The following is a 25,938-nucleotide window of genomic DNA, read 5'->3' as shown; positions in this document are numbered from 1 at the left end:
TGATTTCAAAATCATTCTTCAGACCTTAGATTATGGAAGTATTTTTTTCTTCACGTGTGTCTAGAAATTAAAAAGGCTAGAAAAGTCACCTAAGTCGAGTATTCTACAAGCAGCTAGCTAGCCATGTGACGACTTTATTCCCTAAGCATTCCTTTTCGTAATGACTTTTTTCATAGAGAAATTTTAATATCTAAATTGTCTAAATTGTACAATCATTATGATGATGGCTTTCAAATTAAGCATAATGAAAATGTGATGAAATTGTGAATTTTTTTATTAATTTGTTTGGTAATAGGACTGTTTGTTTAAGTTTTATTTTTTAATAATATCATCACATATTAGCGATTTTTATATGCTTAGATAGACTTAAAAGAAATATAAAATCGAGATTCTGAAGTTATGGGAGCATAGTTAAAATAAGTGAGGAGTTACGTTAGCAGTTCTGCACACCAGGGTAGACTAACTTCAACATAAATATTTCCACCTTCAAATATTGAGTATCATGTACAAACACCTTTAGTTTGAACAAGGACGCCCCATCATGATCAAAACATACCACTTAAGTAACCAAATGATGTTAAAAATAAAGAAATATACCTTCAATATAGGTGTGGGAGCATAGTTCAAATAAGTGGAGAGTTACGTTAGCAGTTATGCACACCAAGGTAGACTGACTTCAACATAAATGTTTCCAACTTCAAATATTGAGCATCATGTCCAAACACCTTTAATTTGAATAAGGACGCCCCATCATGATCAAAACATAAGTGGGTACTTCAGGCAAAGGCAAAATAAGTGGTAGCAAAGGAAAAATAAGTGGGTACTTTAGGAAAACGTTTTGCATAGGCAAGTCAACCATGAAGATGACACTCATTTTGGACTACCTAATTTATTTCTCATCATTTCTTCAACTTAAAAGTGATGTGGAACCATATAGTATGTCATTTATATAGAAGTTCATGGCCAATGAACCATATTTAGTAATACTCATGTTGCACAAACAACACTGGTACCAAAGGCAAAATAAGCGGGTACTTTAGGCAAAGGTCTTGCACAGGCAAGTCAACGTTGAAGATGACACTCATTTTGGACTGCCTAATTTATTTCTCATCATTTTTTAAACTTATAAGTGATATGGAACCAATTATTATGTCATTTATATAGAATTCCATGGCAAAGGAACCATATTTAGTAAAACTCATGGTGCAAAAACAACAGTGGTAGCAAAAGCAAAATAAGTGGGTACTTCAGGCAACAGTTTTGCATAGGCAGGTCAACTACGAAGATGACACTCATTTTGGACTATGTAATTTATTTCTCATCATTTCTTCATTTAAAAGTGATATGGAACCAATAATTATGCCATTTATATAGAATTCCATGGCAAAGGAACCATATTTAGTAAAACTTATGGTGCAGAAACAACAGGGGTAGCAAAGGAAAAGTAAGTAGGTACTTTAAGTAATGATTTTGCACAAGCAGGTCAACTACGAAGATAACACTCATTTTGGACTGCCTAATTTATTTCTCATAATTTCTTCAACTTAAAAGTGATGTGAAACCAATTATTATGTCATTTATATAGAAGTTCATGACCAAGGAACCATATTTAGTAAAACTCATGGTGCAGAAACAATAGTGGTAGCAAAGGCAAAATAAGTGGATACTTCAGGCAAAAATTTTGCACAGAAAAGTAAACTATGAAAATGACATTGATTTTGAAGTGAATAACTAGTAAAATAAAAATAGTGAAATTTATTTCAAATATCTTAAATGGTTATATTTTAAAATTTCCATTTTTATAGTTCTTCTTAAATAAATTTCTATATATATATTTTTTTATTTTTAAAACTTTACGAATTTCAAATAATTCTATATTTTTACTATTTTTTAATTTTCTACTTTCTATTTTAAAACTCTTATAAATTTCAATTAAATATTTGAGATTTTGTTATATTTTTAATTTTCTATTTTTTAAATATAATTTTTTATGATTTTAAACGTTGTTTTTATATTTTTTACAAATAAAAATTTTAAATGTTGTTTTAAAGTGCATTACAATAAAATAAAATTATAGTGTAGAAAATAAAATAACGTGGATAATAAAAATGTGAAAAAGTCTAGAAAAAAAATTTATATTATTATCCAAGTTAACGCTATAATGGAATAATAAAAATTTTATTTAATAACAAAATTTTATTTAATGTGGAAAAGTCTACAAATTGAGAGAGTTATACAAATTTTGGATAGTTAATGGAATAACAAAAATTTAATAAAATCATTAATGATATATGTTAACCATCACGTCTTCAATTTAATAACAAAAATGAAAACTAAATAACTAAATATATATATATATATATATATATATATATATATATATATATATATATATATATATATTTATTGTGAACATCCATGCAGAATGAAGACAAAGAGTGACATTTAAAGTTGCAAAATTATTGATATGGAAATATTTTAGAGCGGTATTTCTTGGATAAAATCAAAAGGAGGTGAAAGTAAACTAGAATGTAGAAACACTTATGTGCAATGCTACTAAGGAAGCATAATTACCTTCCTTTCTGACTAATGCTTCATGTGTTCCCTTCTATGCTATCACACAACTTTTTACTACACAATTAAACCAACATCCTTTGTAGTGGTTAACGTGTGAGGCACTACTATTATGGTTCAATTCACCATAACACGCTCTAGTGCATCTTGAACCACTTTTTCATATGCATCAAATGCACTAGTGGCCCTATCTAGTAGTAATATTTTTGGTATTCTTGACTATTGTCGTGCAATTGCCACCCATTGTTTCTACCCTTCAGATAATTCAATATTTCCTTCCCCTACTATTGTGTCATAATCCTGCACATACAAATATTGATCAGACCAATGCATACATTATTCATAACATCCTACGGTGTCTTAAAAAACTAGTACAAATTTTGATTTTTGTGCATATGGTGCAATAGTCTTTAAGAGATGTGAGGTTATAAGACACTCTACATTACATTTTATACACATTTGCTTACTATTTTAAAGAAGGGAGGGGGAGGCAAATGTATAGTGTTATAACTGAGTCTTCGTAAGTCATTTTTCTATACCTAAGAAGTCTTCTTTAAAAGTTAACATGATGCACCTTATCTTCTTTATACCCAAAGGCTAAAAAATCACATCAAGAAACTGGTTAATAATTTAAAGTTGTAAATAAAACATTATTAGAAACAAAAATATTTTAATATCTTTATAATAATTATGTGTGTGTATTCCATCCACTAAGGCATGAATGACTTTAAGAAAATAAAATTCTTCACTCTAATCACAAGACTCACATGCTTTCTAGACATTAAACAAAACCCCAATAAGAAGCCGAAAAACAAACCAGACAATTTCAAATGAACCCATGTTGTTAAAACAGTTTAAGACATCATAAGTAAATCATCGTAGGCACAATGGCATGAATTTAAATATACCTAGAGAGGAGTTCCAATCAAAAGCACATGGTGTTTGCTGGAAAATTGCATCAATGAAGAAAAACCCAGTCACTAAGGTGGCATTGCTGTTTCAAACTCTCCAAGTTAATAATAAAGTGATGGGAGACAAATATAAGAGAAGGGAATAAACAGATATTAAGTACCAAGTCTCATTATAAGAGCAACTATATCACTTCTATCTACAAATGGGGCAGCACCTACACAAAAAAAAGTTTGGTTTCAATATCCATCACTTTTCGATAAAGGCTCTGTCAATGATTCTCTCCAATTATAATTACTGATATAGCTGGGGAAGCATGTAATGGTTCGTACATGAACAATTGATCATTAAAGAGCAGTAGAGAGTATGTAACTAGTGACAAAGCTACAAAAGTGATTCACTAAAAATAAAGAAGAAATGATATACCATATAGCATTTTCACACGTCAGACATGCTGATTGCTCTGCTAGTGAAGATGGGGTTGATGGTAACAAGGAATTATGAGAAATTAAAATGCTTGATGGATTCAAAAAACTATGAAGCTTATCAAAATTTAAGGATTCAATAGAACCTTCTAAAATATATGAATTTACACTCTCTTAAATATCACGAGTTAAAGAAAAAATCATTACCTTGTACTTTCTCTTAACATTAAAATCCATTTAAATGCATTCTTGAGAACAAGTTCAGTAGGGTCGTGTGAATCCTGTCCATGAAATAATATACATTAACATGAAGATAGAAACATAAGCTATGCTGAGTAATATTTAATCAACATAAAATATTTAACATTTGAATTTCTAGATAAAGATATAAAACCAGAGAACGAGGGCAGAAAAAACTAAATAAACATAGTCAAACACTTTTATATGCATACTTATAAGTTATATTGATCAATTGGATAATAATGAAACTGACTTCCTAGAAGAGACTGGAAGAAGATGATCAGCAGCCCAGTAAATTGAAAGAACAAAACCTATGCAAAAAGCTTGTTCATACCAAGAAGATATTTTTTCCATAAAATCCTTTCTTCAGCACTGAAAGACCCAGAAGTGAAAAACATGAGATATCAGTGTTAATACATTCAGACAAGTCCATCAAAGTAAAAATATCTACAATAGCACATCAAAATTAACAAAACCCTACATACCTTCTTCCTCGTATAAGAAGTTTTACTCTATTCACTAAGTTCCTCCATGACACTACACCAAAATCAAATAAGGATAAACAATATATTAATAACACCCATAAAATAATAAAATCAATAAATGGTGCAAGAAGGAAGAACAAAAATAACATATAACAAACAATAACTAAAGAGTTCCCAAACGAACGATCAAACAATTGCGGAACAGCGAAAACGCTCTTTTTAAGTGGTTGTTGCAATCAAAGCTTCGAACGACGACGATGTTCACCCGGCGAATGGCGCCGGTCAGCGGAATTGACAATACTTTCGTCAACGACGACACTCCGACACTCTAATGAAGTTTTTGGGAAGAGGCACGAAAAGGAGTGGGTAGAAGGGAAGTTCTTCTCTCTAGGGTTCTCTCTCTAAGGTTGCCTCAGAATCCCCAATTTTGAAATGACAAAATGAAACCCCGCCACTTGAAATCCTGTGTCCATTTTCCTTTCCACCTCATATTCCTTTCCACTCAAAACGCGCTCCATGGGTGGCTCGGTCAGAGGAAGACGGACTGTCTCGGGTTCGTGCTCTCTCCCAAGCTTATGTTCTCTCTCTAACAAAGTCTCGGATTCAAAATCTGAATGCTGAAAATGAACCCCTAAAACTTGAAACCCCTAATTCCAAATATCAATTTTCACGTCATTCTAATTTTTCAAATTGTTTTCCACGTGCACCAATCACATTTTGACACGTGGACTGTGTCAAAATGTTGTCAAATGTTGTTGTTAAAGTATCATTTCTGTTTCTATAATAACTATTTCATAAGGAAAATGATACTTCAACAACAACTTTTGACAACATTTACACACAAAACACGTGTCCAAATTTCAGTGGTGCACATGGAAAATGAATTTTTAACATGAGAATGACGTGGCAATGAGAAAGGAGATAGGTTTCAAAATTCAGCTTCATTTTGTCATTTTCAGATTTGCAATTTGAGGAGCATTTGAGAGAAAAGCTCGAGCACGAAAACTAAAGAGAGAAAGTTTTTTTCCTTCCACCCAGCCACCACTGTCGTCGGAGTGCCGCCGTATCTAGACGGTGTTGTCTTCCCTCCAACCAGCCACCTATTGCCGCCGCAGTGCTACTGTAGTGCCAGCGTTCGAAGGCAAAACCTAGACGGTGTCGTCTTCCGTCCTCCCAACCACCCAGTGCCGCCGTTAGTACCTTTATAAAAAGTTTTTTCTTCCTTTTAACTATGACTTGCTTCCTTAATTAATCGTACCTTTACTGTTTTTGTTTTAATGTTTAATAGCAATTATTGGTCTTGGCATTTGCTGTAAGATAGATTTCCAGAGCTTTTTTGAAATTAATTTTTGTCTTTTGAAAGACTGAGTGTTAATTTTCCTGCACCTGCCGAGTGTTTGAAGGGATGCATGAATGAACTTGAGAGTTGATTTTTTTCAATAGTCTCGATGACTGTATATCTTTCTTTCAATACTGTTTTATAGGTCCTTATTAGTGAACTTGGTAGTAGAGGCTACCTATATTTTTGAATTGTATGAAGAGCTAAATTGCTTTTGATTTTTGTATCGTGTTGTTATGTGATTGTAATGGTGCCTATGGAATCTGGAAATTTTGATACATATACTCTTTTATGTTATATGAAAAAGAAAGGTAAAATATGGTTTTCGATTACTTATATGAATCAATTTGGGATTGATTTTTGGTGGTTAGTTTATGATGTATAGACTAATCTGTCTAATTTTATAATGGATTGTTAACTATGAACATATTGATTGATCAATCTTTCTACAATCCTTCTCGTGATATAATAAAAGTGTATGAGTGTGTCCTATTCTGTCAAATTATGCTAATTGATTTTAATGCAAATTGAATGCAAATTAGGAATATGACCTTGCTGTTTTATAATCAAATATTAATAAACTATTCAGTGTTGTATGTCCTTTTAATGGCTAATGTGCACTTAGAAATTTCTCTTAGTATCATTTATATATATATATATATATATATATATATATATATATATATATATATATATATATATATATATATATATATATATATATTGGTTCTAGATTCAAATATACTTGAAATTAGAAAGATATATAATATGTAGGCATATGTATGCTTGATTCTGGAATAAAATCTTGTTGTGGAAAGTAGAGTAATGTTGATGTATCGTAAGTTTTGGATGGTGTGTGACTTGGTTGAGTTAATATATGAAGAAAGTTGAATATAAAATGAAGAGCTTATTTTAGGAAGGAAGAAATTTTATTAAATGTACATAAATAGATGACTTTTTAAAGTGTATGAATATTAAATACTGATGCATGAATGACATACACTTGGGTAATGAAGATAAACCTACTTTTTATTTTGTTTTAGACTGAAATTAGAGAAAGAAAGTTTTAGTGAACGGTTTGCTTTTTTATAATGTTTTTGCCAAAACAAAAAAGTAAAATGTCGTTGTTTTATTTTATTCTGCCAGAAAATTTCTACTGTCTTTATTCTCTTTCGCTGAAAATCTACACTAAAATTATTTGTTGTTTGGGTTAAAAAGAAATTGATGCTGGGAGTTTTGCTATTTTGATTATAATGCTGCAGAAGTATTGATTGAGTTAGTTGATTAAATCTTGTTTAAAATATATATTTATACAGTGTAGATGCAGGACATATATATTATTGTATGGAATGTTAGTCATGATTGATATATATTATATTATATATATATATTAACTTTATTACGTATTTTATTATATAACATAAGTTTTCGGTTGAAATTTTGGATCTAAAATATTATAATTATTATGTTATATATTATACAGCGTACTAATATATATTTTGTTTAGGACTTTGGGTATACAGGATTACAATGTTATATATATTATAAAGTGCAATCAACTTTTCTAGTAGAATATTTAAAATAATATATTACAATATATATATATATATATATATATATATATATATATATATATATTAGATAGCTTGTAAAAAGGAGTTATTAGTATATTATATTAAGTATTAGATAATGGTTTGGAATTAAAAATATAACTAGATGACTACAATAATTTAATTATATAAAGAGGTACGAACCTGTTAATGTACTAAATTGTTGGTTTAAATTTAGTTCATCAATATTTATTAGATTATTGAAGCCTATTTTGTAATTATAGTTAATTTGTTATGCCTTAAAATATGAATTAAAAATGAATGTTTAATTTGATTGAGTTCTTGTGTTGCAAAATACATTGTTAAGTTTGATTAGTTAGTAGTTTGAAATAATGAATCATGGCTGTTTGAATGGATTATAGGTTGTCAAATTGTTTGATATTAGTTAACTGTTTAATTTAGTAACTTTGGTATGTGATTATAAATTAGTAGATTTTTGGTATGTGATTATAAATTAGTAGATTTTTGGTATGAGGAATATGAACGAAATTTCCTTTATAGATCTTAATCGATTAAAGTAAAATGATTTTATTCATGATTGAGAAAAATTTTAAATTTTTACACACTATGTGAAACCCAAATTAGGGGCGTTACAAAAACCATTATACTTGCATATTTGCATAAGTATGAACGAGGAGCAATAGGAGCAAACACTAGGAGGGTTATGAAGACTATGTATGATCATTGTGTTGCATCTGAGGGTTTTGACTCTTTTTTTTTGTATTTTAGACAATTTATTTACTTTGAAAAATGATACTTTAACAACAATATTTGACAACATTTTGAGTTGTTGTTTGTTTAATCTTACATTGTTTTTGTACTTTGGTTGGATTGACAGTGATGAATTGCACAAAAGAAGAAGGTTATAACAATGTAAGTAGATTTAATGTTTTGAAAATTGATATCTTTGTTTGAAAAGAGTTTCTTGATGGTTTTTTGGTTTGAAAATGAATTGTAGTGGCGATTGCAGGCATGGAGCGACACAAAAACGACAGTCGACATTAATGGTATACTATGACAAATTGATAGAACACGTATCGAGGAGACTCCATTCAAGTGGTGTCTTTATATGAACAACCCAATTGATTTTTGTGCTCCTCTGTTCAAGGAAATGGTTAGATGTTGGGTTGGCCGCATGAATGTTTTGTTTTGAAGCAAACAATGGTACCATTTACAGTTGACGATGTTTGTATGGGTTTACCGTTGAATGTTGGTGGTTTAGATGTCAATTATGATGATAACTTTGGTGGTGTTGTTTGTCAACAATTTTCTTCAAAGTCATTCACTCTAAAAGATGTCAAAAGTAGGATAAAGTTGTTAATAGATAATAATGCATGGATGTTGATTGTGTGTGTCGTTTGTATATTTTAGTTTGTTTTATTGGTTTTTACTTTCCTAGACATTCAAAGGCAGTTAGTAACATGCCTTTTACAGTATTAGATAACATCAATAATTTGTACCAATATAATATTTTATTGTATCATTGATATGTTAAATATCATTATTTTGTTGTTGGACTTTGTTTGTTATAGATTTGATTGTGGAGTAATTGTTTTGAAAATTATGGAGTTGTGGGATGACATTGAGAAATACGAAGGAAACACAATGCCCACTTACACAATTTTAAGTTGTAAAAATTTTCATGTTATGGAGCTTTCATAGAAATGTTGCATTTTATTGATATGTTGTGCATTTTTGTCTTTGCAGGAGGAAATGCAACAAGTTAGGAAGCAATATGTTTGTGAAAGTATTTTGGATGTGGACAATGTGCGGAGGAATCAAGTGTTCCAAGATTTAGGAATTTTGTAGAATGTTGGGGAATAATGATTTTTGCAAAGTTATTTATTGTTTGTTAAGAACTTTTTCAATATGTATTGATGCTGACTATACATATTTGTTCTTAATAATGTTGAAAGAAAAGTAGTTGTTACATTTATTGTTAATGAAATTTGAAGATCAGAATGATCAATGTTTAAAATGTTTGCACTACAGTCCGCACTAAATTTGGATGTCAAGATTTATTAAATATTGTATGTACATGGTTTTATGTAGAAAGAATAATGAAAATAAATTGGCTTAAGTGGCAATGATGAAAATAAATTAGGCACAAAATGAGTTTCATGTACATAGTTGACCTTCCTGTGCAAAAAGTTCAACTGAAGTACCCACTTATATTGTCTTTGGTACTAGTTCTGTTCGTGCCCCATGACTCTTAGTAATTATGTTTCCTCTGCCACATATTTGTTCATAAATTGTATAAAAATTGGTTCCAAATTACTTATAATTGGAAAAAATGATGAGAAAGAAATTAGGCACTCCAAAATGAGTTTCATGGACATAGTTGACCTTCTTGTGCAAAAAGTTCAATTGAATAACCCATTTATTTTGCCTTTGGTATCAGTTTTGTTCTTGCACCATGACTCTTAGTAATTATGCTTCCTTTACCACATTTTTGTTCATAAATTGTATAAAAATTGATTCCAAATTACTTATAATTGAAAAAAATGATGGAAAAGAAATTAGGCACTCCAAAATGAGTTTCATGTACATAATTGACTTTTCTGTGCAAAAAGTTCAACTGAAGTACATAGTTGACCTTTTTACAAGCTATCTAATATATAACAATAATTATAATATTTTAGATCCAAAATTTAAACCGAAAACTTATGCTATATAATAAACAACGTAATAAGTTTAATATGTATAAATATAATATAATATATATCAATCTTGACTAACATCCCATACAATAATATATATATGCCCTGCCCCCACACCATATAAATATATATTTTAAACAAGATTTAATCAACTAACTAAATCAATAATTCTGCAGCATTATAATCAAAACAACAAAACTCCCTTGCATCAATTTCTTTTTTTTTTCTTTTTAACCCAAACATCAAATAATATTAGTGTAGATTTCCAGCAAAACAGAATAAAGACAGTAGAAATTTTCTGACAGAATAGAATAAAACAATGACATTTTACTTTTCTATTTTTGGCAGAAACATTATAAAACACCAAACAGTTCACTAAAACTTTCTTTCTCTTATTTCAGTCTAAAACAAAATAAAAAGTAGGTTTATTTTCATTACCCAAGTGTATATCGTTCATGCATCAGTATTTAATATTCATACACTCATACACTTTTATTTTGCATATATCACAAGAAGGATGCAGAAAGATTGATCAATCAATATGTTCATAGTTAACAATCTATTATAAAATTAGACAGATTAGTCTATACATCATAAGTAATCAATCCCAAATTGATTCATAACTAACCACCAGAAATCATAAGTAATCATAACTAACCACCAGAAATCAATCGCAAATTGATTCATATAAGTAACCGAAAACCCCATTTTACGTTTCTTTTTCATATAACATAAAAGAGTATATGTATCAAAATTTCCAGAATCCATAGGCACCATTACAATCACATAGCAACGCGATATAAAAATCAAAAGCAATTTAGCTCTCCATACAATTCAAAAATAGAGGTAGCCTCTACCTACCAAGTTCACTAATAAGGACCTATAAAACAATATTGAAAGAAAGATATGCAGTCATCGAGACTATTGAAAAAAATCAACTCTCAAGTTCATTCATGCATCCCTTCAAACACTTGGCAGATGCAGGAAAATTAACACCTAGTCGTTCGAAAGACAAAAATCAATTTCAAAAGCTCTGAAAATCTATTTGCTATTAAACATTAAAACAAAAACAACAAAGGTACAATTAATTAAGGACACAAGTCATAGTTAAAAGGAAGAAAATACCTTTTATAAAGGTACTCCGGCGACACTACGACGACACTGGGTGGTTGGGAGGAGGGAAGACGACATCGTCTAGGTTTTGCCTTCGAACGACAGCACTATGACGACACTGCGGCAGTAGGGTGGCTGGGAGGAGGGAAGACGACACCGTCTATGTTTTGCCTTCGAACGCTAGCACTACGACGACACTCGGTGGTTAGGTGAAGGGAAGACAACATCGTCTAGGTATGACGGCACTCCGGCGACAGTGGTGGCCGGGTGGAAAGAAGACACTTTCTTTCTCTAGTTTTCGTGCTCGAGCTTCTCTCTCAAATACTCCTCAGATTGCAAATCTGGAAATTTCGAAATGAAACTGAATTTTGAAATATGCCCTTAACTCTCATTGCCACGTCATTCTGATATTAAAAAATCATTTTCCACGTGCACCACTGAAATTTGGACACGTATTCCGTGTCTAAATATTGTTAAAAGTTGTTGTTGAAGTATCATTTTCCTAAAATTATACAAGCAATAACTTATGATTAAATTATAATAATTATAATACACCAATACAAAGAGATTAAATTTTGAATGGTTTCTTTAATATTTAAAACAGTTAAAGAAATATAAGATTTACGAAATTATTGTGATTTTTTATGTACTGTTAACTGAAAAAATTGTGAATATTGAGCATAGAAAAGAAGCACCGGAAAGTGTCTTCGTATCTCGGTTTCAAGACTCTCTACTGGTAAAGTAAAACGGACTCAAGAACGCTCTATTGTGAACAACGATCCGTTATTCTCACTACTCTCTCTCTCACCGCCGCCATGGACGATCCACCGTTGCAGAAGATCGCGATTTCCGGCCCCACACTTGCCTCCCTCATCCAGCGTTTCTCCACTTCCCCCTCCGCAATCCGCGGCCTCCTCTTCGGCCACGTCACCCACCTTCCCACCACACCCTCCGACGACTCTCCCTCCACCGTCCCCACCCTCCTCGCCACCGTCACCGGCTTCCTCTGCTCCCCCTCCTTCCATGAATCCTCCGGCGATGTCATCCCCTCCGCCCTCCACCCTCACTCCTCCGTCCTCGGGTGGTTCTCCGCTCGCCGCCGATCCGCCCTCCGCCCCTCCATGCGCGATTTCTCCGTCACCTCCTCCCTCTCGTCTCTCTCTCAATTCTCTACCTCAATCGATAACTCAAACCTAAACCTAAAGTCAAATTCCCCTGAACAACCTTCTCTCTTCCCTCCCTGCGTCTTCCTCCTCCTAGCTTCCCCTCCCTTCGATAACGCGTCCTCCTCGCACGTGCACACGCACGAGTACCGCGCCTTCCAGTTCCGCACCGGGGCCCAGTGGTTCGAGCCCCGTTCCCTCGACGTCGTCAACATCGGCCCTGCCTTCCGCGGCCACTACGGTGCTTTCATCCCCACCTCGAGCCTCCCCGCACTCGACCGCGGGCTCTGTGGCTCCCCGATGGATGACGGTGGCGACGAGAGGCTCGCCCGGATGAAGCAGGCCGCCAATGACCAGAGGGAGCTCGACGGGTGCGTCGAGGGGTTTGAGGTTGGGAAGTTGAGCAGAATGGTCGGGTCTGATGCTAGGAGCTACACCGAGGGTTTGGAGGAGTTGTATAAGAAAATGCTTGTTAAGATTCAGAATTTGACTAGCTTGGTGGACGAGAGTTCTGCTATGGTTCTTGAGCAGGTGACATTACTATTAGACTTTAGTTTTCATGCATGTAACTAAGTTTGCATTGTCAATCCATTGGAAACCTTGCTTGTGTTTGATTTCAATTGCAACATTTTATTTGTGTTTGATAGTTTTTTTTATTATTTACTTTTTTCTGATGGAGTTAGAAGGAAAATTTTCTTGAGTTAAATGCTACACTAAGTTACATTTTTATTCAATTCTGGTTTAGTTAAACTCAACTTAGTTTCCTAACGAAAATCCAAACTCGCTAAGGGTTACAAACTTATGATGTGCTTTGGGTGTTAATGGATATCCTAGGGACCGAATTAAAGTATATAAATGTGGGCAATGCTTTCAAAATTGAATTAGTTCCAAATCCTACATTCTAAGAGATACAGAGGAGGAGCTTTCAAAAACTCATCTGTTACAGAAAGCTTTATGTTTTTAGCAGAGAAGCTCTTGAAAGCTCTTCTATCTTGAATCCATACAAACTCATCTGTGACAATTTGCTTGTGATTGGATGATTGTATAAAAATCTTAGAAAGCATACACTACCAATTATGAGTCTATCCTTGGAATGATTGGGAGATTCTAATTACTGTTGTTGTTGTTGTGAATGTTGGACAATTATATTTATTATAAACTCATGATGACCGTGATTAGAATGTAGTAGTGGCTGTTGCTAACGTTGAGTGCTTGTTTGTTATATGGGATGATAATTAGTAGAAGAATGTGGTGGTTGTTTAAATGTGGGGAATGTTAATTGACTATAAGTATTATTGCTTATGATTGGGAATGTGTTGATGTCAAACTACTGTTTTTTAATCAAGTTTTTGAGGTTTTAATTTAGTGGTTGACAATGACCGATTGAAACTAATGTGGCTTGCTGCCATGGCCTGATGCATGGATGGGAATTGAGATGTTGTGGATGTGCCGTTTTTTTTTTTTTTTTTTGTGGTTTTGGAGTCTTGTACAACTGTTTTGTTGAATTATTTTAATTAGAGTAATCAGTAGCACACGTTTGTGCCAGTGTGGAATAGAGCAGCTTGCCCATGCCAGAAGGTTGCAGCCATTGTGAATTGTGGGCCACGTTATTTTGACAAAATTGCAACAGATGCGCAGTTGCAGGGAGGTCTGTGATGCGATTTAGGATTCACCTAAGGGACACAATTCCAAGCTGGGAAACAGGGTCACTTAAGTGTTTGTTTTCTTCGTTAAGGGTAGAAGAGTAACTTTCCTTTTTAACTTATGACCAATAATTTTCACTGTCCTATTTATTAAATTGACCCTTCCCTCTCACACTTTGCCTCTCTATTTCCCTCAGTGTTTCCAATGAGGCTTCTGGTGGCACTTCTGGCAGTGCTATGCAACCAACCTGACCTGAAGCTTCTTACAAAAACTGCACCTTTCTTTCTTCCCTCTTTTCCCTTCAGCTATGATGGCTTCGTCCCACCCACCCCACTGCGCCACTCAACCTGCTCAACCAACCTCTTGCTGTTTTCCTATTTTTGAACATGTTGATTTGTTGTTTGCAGTTTTTTGCTGCTCAACCAACCACTCATCTGTTTATCGTTTCTTTCAGTTTTCACTGACATTTCTGCCTTAATGTTTAGATTTATTGTTTGCATTTTTGCTCAATGCTTTTAGTCAATTTTTAAAATGTGGTTAGTTTTCTGCATTTTTGTAATTGATATATTTCTCTGTGCTTTATTCTTCTATTTTGAAGTTTTTTGTTTTCTGCATTTTGTCTACTTCACTCTACCCTTTCAGTTCTTAATTTTCCTGCTAATTCCATTTTCTCCCATCAGTTTGTTTGCCTTTTATTTAAAATTTTTTTCAAAGCATTTTGTTTTTGACTACTTTTCTTCAGATTTGATTTGTATCTTCCATCTTTTCATTTTATTTCTCTACAATTATTTTTGTAGGCATTATACTTTTCTTTTCGAGATATCTTTTATTGGATTGCTGGAATGCACTTGTGTGTTTTGGATATTTGTATTGATTGTGTTTCTTTTTCTTCATGCTCAATTTTCTCCCCTTTCATCATTGTAGTTTTGTTTTGTCAGTATTTATATTTTCCCACCATTTTAGTCTTATCAATTTCTTTTCCTGACAGTTTACGTAAGCTGTTCAATTACCGAGTTCCTAAACTTTTCCTTTATGTTCTATATATATTTGCCAATTTGACATGCAAAGATCAATCAATATTTATATTCATGAGTAGTGTCAATGAGACACTTTTCAATATTACTGAACAGCTTGAAAACCTCCATGAAGTGGAAAGGATTTAAGACTAGTGATTGGTTGCTGTGAGGATTGAAAAATCATGACATGGAATTTGTTTGTTGCCTGTCTGCTGATACAAAATGATTGAATTTTAAGTTAACTCGTGCTTGATTTTTCTTTTATCAACTTTGAACAGGAAAATCATAATAGGAAGTTAAAACACAAAATTTTTAGATCTGCTGCTGCCTCAGAATAACTTCCTGTGTCAAATCTGGTGATCCCTTCTTTTTTTGTTCAGGTAAGTCTTGTTTTTTAAATTGCGTTTAGCTGAATTTTCATTTTCAGCAATGTTGTTGAAATAAATAAGTAATTCATCTACCAAAGAAAAATACAGTGGAGCTGTTATATTGTGGAAGTAGTTTATCACTTCATTCATACTAGATTTGTTGTAGTAGGTAGGTCTTGTCCCTGAGAATGTTTTCCAGTTTGCACAAGCGATGCTTACAAGTCCAACTGTTATATATCCAGGACCTTTCTGCTAAACATCTAAAGCTTTTCATAAAATATGTACTTTAGATTTCAACTTGTATAATATGCAATTTCATGAAATATATTGGTGTGTGAACTTTGCCTTTTAAACAATTCGAGTTCTAGGTTAATATTCAGTTATTTAAGTCTGTCACTTCAAGGAAATGACCTTCCTGTCTTGGACATATGTGATCACTCATACTCTAAAACTTGTCACCTAATACAAACTTTGACATCTCCAAGCACGGCAATCTTTGTATATGAAAATATTAATTATGATATTTAACACTTAGATGATTTAAATGTCTTAGTGCCTGTGAAATATATCTCTAATATTTGTATGTTGAATTTATTCTTTTGGACCTAGACATAAAGATATACACACTTTTATAATAATAATAGTAATAATTTTTGTTTTTAATTTATTGTGTCATTATATTATCAAATCTATTGTTAGTTGTTATTTTGTGTTATATTGGGGCTTATAGATAGTGTCCATCCCTATGCTTCATAAGTTTGCACTTTTAACTATTTCATTTGCATTTACTCGTTAAATCTTCTGTTTCAAATTATCAATTCAAGAACTCTGTTGTGTATAATTTTCAAAGCTGTCGTTGTTAGAGACCAAGTATAAGGATCTTCAAGTACCTTGGTTCATTTGTGACCTATGAAGTTGTGGGGACACAACTAAATTAAAAGTCATAGGACATGGGGACACAACTAAATTATAATCACAAGGCATGGGGACACGGTTAGCAGCCAAAATAAAACTTTATGCCAAGAGTCTGGTATTTTTCCTTAGGTTGGTAATAGGCCATCGTTTGGAGAGTGTATGATGTTTCAATAGCATCACTTAAATTCTTGGTACTCGAAGTATTCTTGGTAATAGGCCATCGTTTGGAGAGTGTATTTTTCCTATCTCCTCCTCTTCCTTGTGGTGCAACCATTGCTGATGTTTCAATAGTATCACTTAAATTCTTGTCTTTTACCAATGTAGGTGTTGAAGTATAGTGTCTTTATTATTATTATTAATATTTATGTTAGGGCTTTGTTAGGGGCTTCCCGCCCTTTTATATTTCACTCATTAAGTGAAAAATATAAGACTTTTCATCTTCTCTCAACTCTTCAAGTTGGTATCAGAGCTAGACCTTTGTGTCTTCTCTGTCTATCGTCGGTGGCATTGTCTCTGTCATTTCCGCCGTTCGCTCCGCTGTCCGCCGTCGCCGCTGCTGTCCGCTGTCGCTTTTCGCCGCCGTCGCCGCCAAGCATTGCTTTCTCCGGCGAAGTCAAGGGTTAGGTGCGCCTTGACAAGCGCAACCCAACCCTGGTGGTCCCATCCTCCGAAGCCTCCGCACCAGCCGCCATGCGCCGCCTCTTTCTGGCCAGTCTCGGCTGCATGTTCCCCATGTGCCGCCTTCCAGGTGTCGGAGTTACATCGCATCACTCCAGATCGTCTCGCCAGGGCTTCTTGAGTGTGTTTTAGTTCTTGTTTCTCCGTTTCGTTGGCTTGGGCTCATACCTAGGGTTTCCTCCCTCACGTTTTTGAAACCCTAAGTCCCATTTCTTCTCGCAGTCGTAAAATGGCCTCTTCTATTGAATTAATTCCTCTTTATCTGCTACCCCTATCATTACATCTTCAAAACTGAATTGGAAAAATTATTTATCATGGTCCTCTGCTGTGGAATTGTGGTTTCTTGGTCAAGGACACCATAATCACGTTGAACAAGATATTTCTATGGTCCCAGATGAAGAAAAATCTCAATGGGAGAAATTAGACTTTCAGTTATGTGCTGTTTTGTGGCAGTTGGTTGAGCAAGAGGTTGTAGATATCTTGAGACCCTATAAGACATGCTCCTCTTTTTGGAAAAGGGCCCAAGATATTTTTGCTAATGATGTACGTCTTTTCGATGCAACCCAAAGAGCAACTTCTCTCAAACAAGTCAACCATGATATGGTTTCCCATATAGCAAAAGCTCGGGCTGCAGTAGAAGAGTTAAAGAACTTCTTTGTAGCTGATTTATTAGAAAATCTCAACAAAAAGCTTGACAAGTTTTACATGGTCCTAATTTTGAAAAGTTTACACCCTGATTTTGATCATGTGCGTGATCAAGTTTTAGCTGGTGATCAAATCCTGTCGATGGATGGCTTAGTTACTCGACTCCTTTCTGGTACCTACATTGGTAAAAGATGAGAATTTAAGTGATGCTATTGAAACATTAGCAATGGTGACACCACAAGGAAGAGCAGGAGGTAGGAGCAACCGTGGAGGACATGGTGGTCGAAGTGGACGTCCTCAATGCTCATATTGTAAGAGAATGGGTCATACTCAAGATAAATGTTAGGCTTAATACCCTATTTTGTCCCTAGTTTCGCTCGAAAATGTCAAATTAGTTCATCCTTTAAAAAGTGTCAATTACGTCCTCACTTAATAAAATTTACATCAATGAAATCCCTTCCGTTAAATCCGTACAAATAACGTTAACTATTTTTCTTTCTCTTCTACTTTTTCTACTTTTTTTGTACAATGTAGATTTTAGCAGGTTTTTCTCTCTTATACTGTTCTTCTTCTCTCTCTTCTACCAATTATACAATATTTAAAATAGCAACACCTTTGGAGGAGAGAGGATGGCATAGCGACCGAGGGGTGGCATCATGATATCCGGTGTAGATACAGTAGTCAAGGTCAGGGATCTCCTCTTGGATGCCTCTGACGGCGCACCAGAGCACCCTCTCCCTGCCGCCGCCGTCGTTAGTATACGGATGGAAGAATCCGACAGCTATGCTCCTCCGCCGCTTGCCGTTGACTAGAGCAATGCAGAATCCAAAAAGTATGATCGTGATGAGCGCAACGATTATCATTGTCAACATCAAATCGCTGAGTTCCAGTGGCAGATGTTTAAGGCTTCTTCATAATTGTTCAACAAATTGAACGAGTAATTCAATTTTTTTGGTTCCTCTTCGATGGTTTAGACAAAAGAAAGAAAAGTAAATTATTTTCTTGCGATCCAATAAAAGATATTCATTTTAGCTCTTTTATATGGTGTAATTAAAAAATAAAAATAACTTTTAATTATGTTATTCAGAAGTTAAAATTAAATTTTAGATTACACAACTTGAAAATAATTTTTTTCTTTAAAAGAAAATTTTCAGATAAATAAACTAAAATAAACAAATGATTTCTAAATTTTTGAATACCGCAATCTAAAAATTATTTTTGTCTTCAAATTACACAGTTCAAAAATGAAAAAATAAAAAAAAAATCATATAGGTTTTAGAAAAAAAAATATAAAAATGAAACAAAATACTGACAGATATTAAACATAGATAGGCTGAAGTGACCTGTCCTATTAAATAAAATAACATACCTAATATTTTATATTTGAAGATATTAAATAAGTTGACTTTCTATTTAATATATTTTTAGTAACATACAATATTTAACAAAGGTGATCCTATTTTAAATATTGTATAATTGGTAGGAGAGAGAAGAATAGTAGAAGAGAGAAAAAACATGCTAAAACCTACTTTGCACAGAAAAAGTAGAAGAGAGAAAAAAATAGTTAACGCTATTTGTACGGATTTAACGGAAGGGATTTCATTGATGCAAATTTTATTAAGTGAGGACGTAATTGACAAACTTTTTAAAGGATGGACTAATTTGACATTTTTGAGCGAAACTAGGGACAAAATAGGGTATTAAGCCTAAATGTTATTCCTTGCATGGCTTTCCAGACATAGCTGTTCATGTGTCTAAATCTGATAATTCAGAATCTAGAACTTTTGATGAAGAGAACCAAGAGTTATTGAGGTACAAGTCTGAGAAGTCTTCTAATCTTGGTCAATCTTCCTCAATGTCAAATGTGTCAACTGCCTGTATCTCTGAATCTGTGGAACGTCATAGTCCATGGATTCTTGACTCAGGTGCCTCAGATCATATCTTTGGTAACATCCATTTTTTTTCTTCCATGTCCTCTCTAAAAACTCCTCATTTCATTACTGTTGCCAATGGATCCAAAGTTGCATATCAAGGGATTGGAAAAGTTTCCCTATCTCCTTCACTAAAATTGAATTCTGTTTTGTATATTACTCATTGTCCTTACAATTTAATCTTTGAGTCAATTAACTCGTTCCTTAAATTATTCTGTAACCTTTTCTGCTAATTCCTTTGTTATATAGGAACATGGTACGAGTCGTCTGATTGGAGAAGGACATAAGTCACGAGGACTTTATTTCTTAAAACCTAACTCCTTAGTTTCCTGTTTTGCAACTTCATCCCCAAAACTTTTGCATGATCGGTTGGGCCACCCAAGCTTATCCAAGTTGAAGATGATGGTTCCAAGTCTCAAACACATTCAAGTCTTAGATTGTGAGTCTTGTCAGTTAGGAAAACATGTTAGATCTTCCTATCCTAAAAGGTCTGAGACGCAATGTAATTTTTCCTTTTCAACTATTCACTCTTATATTTAGGGACCAAGTCGTGTTACTTCTTTTGGTTTTAATTATTTTGTAACCTTCATTGATGAATTTTCTCGATGTACTTGGGCTTATTTAATGAAAGAGAGATCTAAACTTTTGGCAATATTTGTGTCTTTTTTTAATGAAATTAAGAACCAATTTGGGAAGACAATTAAAATCCTCAAAAGTGATAATGCTAAAGAATACTTTTCTACAGCATTTTCTTCATTCTTATCTTCCTAAGGAATTTTACACCAGTCAACATGTCCCCACACTCCACAACAAAATGGCATTGCAGAGAGAAAGAATAGACATCTCATTGAAATTGCACACTCCGTGATGTTGAATACTAATGTTCTTGTTCATCATTGGGGTGATGCAGTCCTACTGCCTATTTTCTGATCAATAGGATGCCTTCTTCCTCTCTTGAGAATAAAGTCCCTCACTTTGTCATTTTTCCAAATGACCCTCTTTACCTTGTCTCTCCTCGTATATTTAGGTGTACTTGTTTTGTTCATAATGTTTCTCCAGGTCTTGATAAACTCTCTACAAAAGCTATTAAGTGTGTCTTTTTGGGATACTCTCGCCTTCAGAAAGGGTATAAATGTTATTCTCTCTCAACCAAGAGGTATTATATGTCTGCTGATGTCACATTCTATGAGGACACACCGTTTTTCTTGTCCTCCATGAAGGACTGTTCATCTGTTCAACAAATGTTTCCTCTACCATCATGTGATCCCTTGGTTACTCCTGCTTCTTTACCTTAAACTCAAAATGCAAATGACATTGTTCCTCTACCTCTTCTCACATACCAGCGTCGGACACAATCTCAAACTCAAAACATTGAAGATCCTCGAGACTCAAATCCTCCTTCATCAGATTCCCAAACCATGGATCCTTCATCCTTTTCACCCTCTCTTGACTTAGATAATAATTGGCCTATTTCCCTTCGGAAAGGTATTCGCTCTACTTGTAATCCTTATTCTGTTTATAATTTTGAGTTATCATCGTTTATCTCCTCCATATTTCTCTTTTGTTTCTTCCTTATCTTCCATTAAGGTTCCTAATAATGTTCATGAGGCACTTGGTCATCCTGGATGGCGACAAGCCATGATTGATGCAGGCACTTGAACACAATGGCACTTGGGACCTTGTTCCTCTTCCTCCTGGTAAGAAACCTGTTGGTTGTAGATGGGTTTATGCTATTAAGGTTGGTCCTACTGGTGAAATTGATCGTCTTAAAGCTCGTTTGGTAGCTAAGGGATATACTCAAGTCTATGGCCTCGATTATTGTGATACTTTTTCTCCTGTGGCTAAAACCAGTACTGTTTGTATTTTGCTTGCTATGGCTGCCATCCGTCAATGACCCCTTTACCAGTTGGACATTAAAAATGCCTTTCTTCATGGTGATCTAGAAGAAGAGATATACATGGAGCAACCTCCTGGGTTTGTTGCTCAGGGGGAGTCTGGGTTAGTTTGCAAATTACATCGTTCCCTCTATGGCTTGAAGCAATCACCTCGAGCTTGGTTTGGTAAATTTAGTCGGGTTGATTCAGTATTTTATAGTCACTCTTCTCCTAATAAATGTGTTTATCTTATGGTCTATGTTGATGATATTGTCATTAGAGGAAATGACGTCACTAGAATTGATCAATTAAAGAATCATTTGTTCAACCACTTTCAAACCAAAGATCTGGGTCGACTAAAATATTTCCTTGGTATTGAAGTGGCACAATCAAAGGAAGGTGTCATCATTTCACAAAGAAAATATGCTCTTGATATTTTGGAGGAAACAGGCCTGACAAATTGCAAGCCTATTGATAGTCCTATGGACTCAAATCAAAAGTTAATGAAAGACCAAGGTGAACTTTTCTCAGACCCATAGAGATATAAAAGGCTTGTTGGAAAACTTATCTATCTTACCATAACAAGACCTGATCTTTCTTATCCGGTGGGAGTTGTGAGTCAATTTATGCAAAATCCACATGTTGATCATTGGAATGCAGTGATTCACATTCTCAGATATGTAAAAGGAAACCCAGGACAAGGATTGTTGTATGAGGACGAGGGAAGCACTCGAGTTGAGGGATATTGTGATGCAGATTGGGTTGGTTGTCCAATTCACAGAATATCTAGAACAGGATATTGTGTTTTACTTGGAGGAAACCTTGTATCTTGGAAAAGTAAGAAACAAAGTGTTGTTGCTCGATCTAGTGCTGAAGCTGAGTATCGATCTATGGCTCTAACTACATGTGAACTTGTGTGGATTAGACAACTCCTTCAAGAGTTGAAATTTTGTGAAAATGAGCAGATGAAGTTGTATTGTGACAATCAAGCTGCCCTTCACATTGCCTCAAATCCAGTGTTTCATGAAAGAACAAAATACATAGAGATTGATTGTCATTTTATTAGAGAGAAGTTATTGTCAAAGGATCTTGTTACTGAGTTTGTCAACTCTAATGAACAACTCGTAGACAATCTGACCAAATCTCTAAGGGGGCCTAGAATTCAATTTATATGTTCTAAACTTAGTGCATATGATCTATATGCTCCAGCTTGAGGGGGAGTGTTGAAGTATAGTGTCTTTATTATTATTAATATTTATGTTAGGGCTTTGTTTGGGGCTTCCCGCCCTTTTATTTTTCAGAACTACTGTCTCCTATAAATACAGTAGTAAGTTGTATTAGGCTCATTAAGTGAAAAATATAAGACTTTTCATCTTCTCTCAACTCTGCAAGTGTAGGTACCCGAAGGAGTCGAGTAACTAGGCCATCCACAACGGGATTTGATCACTAGTTAAAACTTGATCACGTACATGATCAAAATCTGAGAGTAAACTTCTTAGAATTAGGACCATGTAATACTTGTCAAGCTTTTTGTTGATACTTTCTAATGAATCAACTACAAAGAAGTTATTTAACTCTTCTACCGCAACCCTAGCTTTTGTTATATGGGAAACCATATTGTGGTTGACTTGTTTGAGAGAAGCTACAGTTTGGGTTGCATCAAAAAGACGTTGTACGTCATTAGCAAAAATATCTTGTGCCCTTTTTCCAAAAGGAATATCTTGTGCCCTTTTTCCAAAAAGAGGAACATGTCTTATAGGGTCTCAAGATATCTAGAACCTCTTGCTCAACCAATTGCCACAAAACAACAAATAACTGAAAGTCTAGTTTCTGCCACTCAGATTTTTCTTCATCTAGGACCATAGAAACATCTTGTTCAAGGTGATTAAAGCAAGAAACCATAATTCCACAATAGAGGACCATGATAAATAATTTTTCCAATTGAGTTTTGCAGACATAATGATAGGGTTAGCAGATAAAGAGGAGTTAGTTCCAGTAGAAGAGGCCATTCTAAAGCTGTGAGAAGAAACCAGACTTAGCGTTCCAAATAACTTGAGGGAGGAAACCCTAGGTATGAGCCCCAACCAACGAAACCGAGAACAAGAATCAAAACACACTTAGGAAGCACTGGCGAGACGACTGACAATGGTGCGATGTAACTCCAACACTGGGAAGGCGACGCAAGATGAACACGTGCCTGAGACTGGCCGGAGAGAAGCGGCGAGTACGAAGGCTTCTTGGAGGGGACCACCAGGGTTGGGTCGTGCTTCTCAAGGCGCACCTAACCCTTGACTTCACCGGAGAAAGCAATAGTTGACGGCGGCGGCGACGATGTAGACAACATCGGCACGATGAAAATGACAGAGAGACGACGATGCTGACGATAGACAAGGAAGATACAAAGGTATGGCTCTTGATACCAACTTGAAGAGTTGAGAAAAGCTAAAAAGTTCTATTTCACTTAAAAAATCTAATACAACTTACTATTGTATTTATAGGAGACAATAGTTCTAAAAAGTAAAAGGGTGGAAAGCTCCTAACAAAACCCTAAAAGGAAAATCCCTTACATAAATATTAATAATAATAAAGACATTACATTTCAACATACATGAATGATTGAAGACAAGCAATTTGCGTGAAATGCTTATTTTGTCATTCTTTTGTAAGGAAGCAAAGTGCCTACAACAATAAATATACTCTTAGAAGTTTTTTTTAGTGCGATTGCCATAGAAAAATGTCATATCAAGTTAAATTACAACTAGGACTTTTCAAATTAAGTGGGAAAAGTTTAGAAAATTATTTGGAGAAGGTAAAATCCTGATTCTTAACTGAGGAGTGCTATGAAAACAATAACACATAATCTAGTATTGATTAAAATTTATTGAACCTAATTAAGAGAGAGACTCGTTTAATCAGAAGTGAGACTTACAAATTTGTGATTTTCAATAGAATTAGCCAATAATAAAAAATGTTCATGAGAATGTGTTATTGACATTTCTCTTATCAATTTGGGAAATGTGGTTGAATCGTTAGTTAAGAATCTGAATTTTTTCTCATTTTAGTTACACACACATGGAAACATGAATATGGTACCATGTCTTGATGTTTTATTACTGTATTTTTAGACAATGCTAGTATCTGTATGCTGTTCATGTTTATACTTCATGGGTGTTTTATGGTTTAGTGGTACTTCTGTTTCATCATCATCATCTCTCTCTCCCCTCTTTTTGGTTTTTACTCTCAATTTATATTGGAACATTTACCTAATAATATCATTATATTATAGTGTTAAAACTTGTGATTTTTATTTTTATTGGAAAACAAACTAATGCTATTTATATTGAAAATAATTCAGTGTCATAGTTTTGCAATCTAAGTGTCCAGTTTTCGTGGGCTTATTCTAGTGGTGATCTCTAGAGCAGCCTGAAACAAGAGGAAGAGTTTGTGGCATAGTTCACCAGGCTTCTGTGTATGAAAAGCTGATCATGAACTGCTAAAGGATGAAAATCATGTTTCTGTAAAATCATTTTTATTTTGTGCAATAATATCTCATGGTGTATTAAGTAGCTTCATGTTCTCACTAATGTTATGGTTAGAGAAAATAGTTGTTATCCATTTGGTCAATCATATCGATAATAACAAGCTTATATTATGTGTGGCACGGCAGAGAAGACTGGCTATGGACATTTCAGCGTTCTGTGCTTGATCTGGATCAACAATTTCTTCTAGTCACTTCAAAAGTTAGTTTGCTGATGGACCTTTTGGTGGTCATGTGGTATATGCAGTCCAGCTGTTGTAGATGATGTAATTTTCTTTTTGATGACTCTTCAAGCTGAAGAAGGTAGTAATTGTGCAGAGCAGTTTTGAATGATGTGATCTTTCTCCATATAAGAACAATTAGATATTTTTCATGCAGTGATATATGCCAGCCCTATTCTGTATCTTTTTTTCAGCTTTAGTTGTTGCAATGTCGTGTTCACAAGGTCACTTTACAAGAGAGAAATGAAATCAACATGTGTTGCGATATTGTTAATAGTTGCAAACTTATTATTCTACTCCTTCCATAAGACGTTGTGAAATGCATACCTTTGAAAAGCATACTTGCAGAAAAGTGGTTAATAATTTCCGTTGGTTAATGGAGTGGCAATGTTTTCCTCATGAAGGTATGTTCTATTGTTCTTTCGTTAGTTTGTCTATCAATTGTTAGTCGTTGACTCTATTAATTGGATGCTTCTTTCTGCGTATTATAACTGTCACTTCATTCATTTTTAGAAAGAGATTTTTGGAATATATTAATATTTTGGATTCGGAAAGCCCATCTGGGTATACGAGAATCCAAATTCCTTGGG

At 34.2% G+C, this 25,938-nt stretch overlaps 1 protein-coding gene and 2 long non-coding RNA genes across 9 annotated transcripts; 2 read left to right on the top strand and 1 right to left on the bottom strand.

Annotated features, from left to right (window-relative positions):
• Positions 1-2,439: 2,439 nt before the first annotated feature.
• Positions 2,440-5,261, bottom strand: LOC148190887 (uncharacterized). 3 transcript variants are annotated; one of them, XR_015782852.1, is made up of 7 exons: positions 4,818-5,261; positions 4,634-4,685; positions 4,483-4,520; positions 4,116-4,189; positions 3,647-3,700; positions 3,483-3,568; positions 2,440-2,874 (listed from the first exon to the last, which is right to left on the bottom strand). It is a non-coding gene; the product is annotated as an uncharacterized LOC148190887 (long non-coding RNA). The 3 variants fall into 3 exon arrangements; XR_015782850.1 differs by having other exon boundaries at positions 4,634-5,261; XR_015782851.1 differs by lacking the exon at positions 4,483-4,520 and having other exon boundaries at positions 4,634-5,261.
• Positions 5,262-5,605: 344 nt separating this feature from the next.
• LOC148190886 (uncharacterized) lies at positions 5,606-9,573 on the top strand. 2 transcript variants are annotated; one of them, XR_015782758.1, is made up of 4 exons: positions 5,606-5,825; positions 8,421-8,455; positions 8,541-8,589; positions 9,290-9,573. It is a non-coding gene; the product is annotated as an uncharacterized LOC148190886 (long non-coding RNA). The 2 variants fall into 2 exon arrangements; XR_015782757.1 differs by having other exon boundaries at positions 8,541-8,746.
• A 2,472-nt stretch (positions 9,574-12,045) lies between these two features.
• Positions 12,046-25,658, top strand: LOC148190885 (uncharacterized). 4 transcript variants are annotated; one of them, XR_015782901.1, is made up of 4 exons: positions 12,046-13,049; positions 15,457-15,558; positions 19,965-23,993; positions 25,257-25,658. XR_015782901.1 is itself a non-coding variant. In XM_088101679.1 (3 exons), the coding sequence occupies exons 1-2, from the start codon at positions 12,171-12,173 to the stop codon at positions 15,514-15,516; spliced, it is 939 nt and encodes a 312-aa protein (XP_087957805.1). In that variant the 5' UTR covers positions 12,046-12,170; the 3' UTR covers positions 15,517-15,558; positions 25,262-25,658. The 4 variants fall into 4 exon arrangements, 3 of the variants coding, with proteins under 3 accessions (XP_087957805.1, XP_087957806.1, XP_087957804.1); XM_088101679.1 differs by lacking the exon at positions 19,965-23,993 and having other exon boundaries at positions 25,262-25,658; XM_088101680.1 differs by lacking the exons at positions 19,965-23,993; positions 25,257-25,658 and adding an exon at positions 24,945-25,246.
• The last annotated feature ends 280 nt before the right edge of the window (positions 25,659-25,938 follow it).

This window comes from Vigna umbellata, chromosome 11, assembly GCF_029865625.1.
Source record: "Vigna umbellata cultivar VRB3 chromosome 11, Vumbellata_1.0, whole genome shotgun sequence".
Taxonomy (NCBI): Eukaryota; Viridiplantae; Streptophyta; class Magnoliopsida; order Fabales; family Fabaceae; genus Vigna; species Vigna umbellata.
This window is presented reverse-complemented; position numbering and strand designations above follow the sequence as displayed.